The following is a 2,904-nucleotide window of genomic DNA, read 5'->3' as shown; positions in this document are numbered from 1 at the left end:
ACGTCAGCTGTATCCCCCAACGAACATAAAGCAATAGAAATGCATGTTATACATATAAGCTGTGACCCCTGATAGTGTTCAGCCAGCACATTACAGAAGTAGCTGTAACAGTTAGAGCACACTTTTTAAAAGATGACAGCTAGGGAACTAACAAGCATATTTCAAAAAACAAATTAAGGTGAAAATGAATGCTCTGGTTGGCAAGGGGAAGAAACAGTCCAGTTTGGATAGTGTGGGGGTTGTTAAAGACTGTCTCCTATATTAGGATTCTATTAACTGGGCCAGTTTTTAAAGCTGCATTTTGGATGCCAGAGCAGTTCCATAATGGAGAGTGAGTGCTGTAATACTGGAGCTATGCAGTTTGTCACTTTACAGCATCTCTTGAGCACCTCAAGGGGAACATTTTTAATTATGAATTACTAGCTAATTGACTGGTCTTACTGCTGTGGAGGGGTTTTTTTTTTTTGCATCATTTAATCAGCTTGAGTCATCTTCATAGTTAAAGCCATGTACTTTTAGTAAGTACTATTTGTTGTATAAGTTGCTAACTGACAAATGTTGAGAGCAAGATAAGGAACCATGAAGAGGACCAGTATATTTCCATTCACATTTAATTTCCAGATCAGTACATTTAAAACAATTGATGCTTGACAGTACAGCTCATTCCTGAGAAGAGGCAACATACACACTGACCATCTCCCCCAGGGAGCTGTTACAAGTTCTGTAAACAGGGTTACAAGCATGATGTTCAAACAGCATTGCCACTGGAGACAAAGATGCTAGTCAAGTGCAGTTTCATTTTTTTGATGGGGGTTCCACTGGCAACAGGTGAGCCATGAAGTATAGAGCTCAACAGCAGCAGACTGGACTAGTACAAACCAAAATCCTTTAGGCAGAAACAAAGCTCACCTGGGACTCTGTGTGAGGACAAGACTGGTTGATTAGGACCCCAGGCAGGCCTATAGGTACCAAAGTAGCCCATACTTGAACCCAAGTCAAAACCAGAAGTTACTGGTGAATCCATACCATGGGGCTGGTGGGTTTGAGTAGGAAGCTGTACCATTTCAGGGTAAACAGCACCAACAGTATGGCCAGGAGCAGAACCTCTTTTGGGCTCTGTGAAACCAGGAAACTGGGGTCCTGAATGTCCTGTAGTATGCCATGAAAAACTAGGGGCTGAAGCCACCTGGGCCTCTGTGGGGGGAACAGGGGCAGTCTGGACACCAGAGCCAACATGAAAGTTGTTATAACTAGATTGAGAACTTGCCAACCCAGAACCTGGGAGGGGTTGATAGAAGCCTACAGATGTAAAGCCAACATGGGGAACTGCTGGCTGGCCTGCCATGGAGCCAACATGGGGTGCCACGACACAGCCAAGACCAGAACCAGCATCACCCTGAGTATCCACAGGTTGCATACCATAGCTGCCCTGAACACTGCTGGAAACACCTGGAGAAGCTCCAGCCTGACTAGGAACACTTAGATGCCAATCATGAGCAACTTGGGAACTACTAGGTTCGGAAAGAAAAGAACTGCTCACATAAGCAGTCTGAGCAGGAGCTGTAAATGAATATGGAGAACTTGAGACCTGGGCAGAGGAACCAACCTGTGGGACTGAAGCAAAGCTTGTTGGCTGACTAGAAGCACCACCACAGGAAGCCACTGGTGGTGCAATTCCCATGTTACCAGGGGCAGAGCTTGCATCAGAGTATAGATACTCCACTTGAGAACTTAGCATCTGGGCAGGAAGGGAACTAACCTGTGGAACTTGCAACTGACTAGGAGCAAAGACACCATAGGGCCTAAACTTCTGCAAAGAAGCATATGGACTCTGAGCAAAGCCAGAACCCTGAGGACTATACATAGCTGGAAACCCAATGTTTTGTCCATAACCTTGATAAAATGGATATACTACATCTTGCAAGTTAGTAAGAGAGGCTGCATCTTGGACAGAATTGGTTTTAACTGAAGACCATGTACTCTGGGTATTAGGAACCCTGCGTTGGAAACCCATTGTGTCAGTGGTAGAACCACTTGGAACCCCCTTAGCCCCAAGGAGGGAGTTGCTTTGGAAAAGATTGACATTACTGGATGAAGGCATAAAGGGGTCACTTGAGGCTAGCCTACGCAAAGTTGGCTCATCACTATCATAACCATTCCTTGTCCAAGAAGAGAGGTCACTGTGCTCAGAGCTGTCAGCACCCTGGGGAAGTACAAGACTGCTGAAGGGATGCTTGTTGTAGAGTGATCTTGATCTTCTAGGGCCATGGACTAGAGCCTGGGAATCCCCTTGGGGTACCTCAAGACCTTGAACTGGGAAGAAAGGGCAGCATCAGAAAAATGCTCCAACTTCTGGCTATTGCCAAGCCAATCTCCCCTGTAGGAGATGCTCATAGAAACTTTATGATAGCAGCATTTATAGATCAATTTTAAACATTAAATTCAGACCTGTGCCACCTCCAGCAAGCACCAAACATATTAACTGGATAGACCAGAGAACTCTGGTGGGGGGGAGGAAAAAAATAAATATTAGTTTCCCCCCCTTACAATCAATGCAAGCATAACCATCATTAGTCCAAGAACATAAATGAAACATTACTTACTTACTCAACAGCCTGTGAGCCATAACAAAGCCCAGGAAATCAAAACTTCTCCAGCCAAAACCTATTACAACAACTTCACTGCTCTCCACTACCACTTTGCATACCTTCCTTACTGTGGGCAAGCAGTCTTTATGCCTTTATGCTGATCTCATTAGAAAGAGACAGCTGCCATCAATTAAATAGAGATTGGCAACTAGCCTTCTTTGTTTATAATATTTGAATGACATTTAAATGTTTTTCATTGGTAAATTAAATGACATGCAGAGAGAATAGCACATTTTAGAATCTTGATGCTAATGTT

General features: G+C 44.1%; 1 protein-coding gene across 1 annotated transcript; it reads right to left on the bottom strand.

Annotated features, from left to right (window-relative positions):
- Window positions 1-593: 593 nt before the first annotated feature.
- On the bottom strand, window positions 594-2,692 carry LOC108928951 (uncharacterized). The gene is made up of 3 exons (XM_018743168.2): window positions 2,604-2,692; window positions 2,449-2,501; window positions 594-2,313 (listed from the first exon to the last, which is right to left on the bottom strand). Exons 1-3 carry the CDS (start codon window positions 2,624-2,626, stop codon window positions 869-871), a joined length of 1,521 nt encoding a protein of 506 aa, XP_018598684.2. The 5' UTR covers window positions 2,627-2,692; the 3' UTR covers window positions 594-868.
- Between the last annotated feature and the right edge of the window lie 212 nt (window positions 2,693-2,904).

This window comes from Scleropages formosus, chromosome 14 (genome assembly GCF_900964775.1).
Source record: "Scleropages formosus chromosome 14, fSclFor1.1, whole genome shotgun sequence".
Lineage (NCBI taxonomy): Eukaryota > Metazoa > Chordata > Actinopteri > Osteoglossiformes > Osteoglossidae > Scleropages > Scleropages formosus.
The sequence above is the reverse complement of the archived record's forward strand: the minus strand, read 5'-3'. Positions and strand labels throughout refer to the sequence as shown.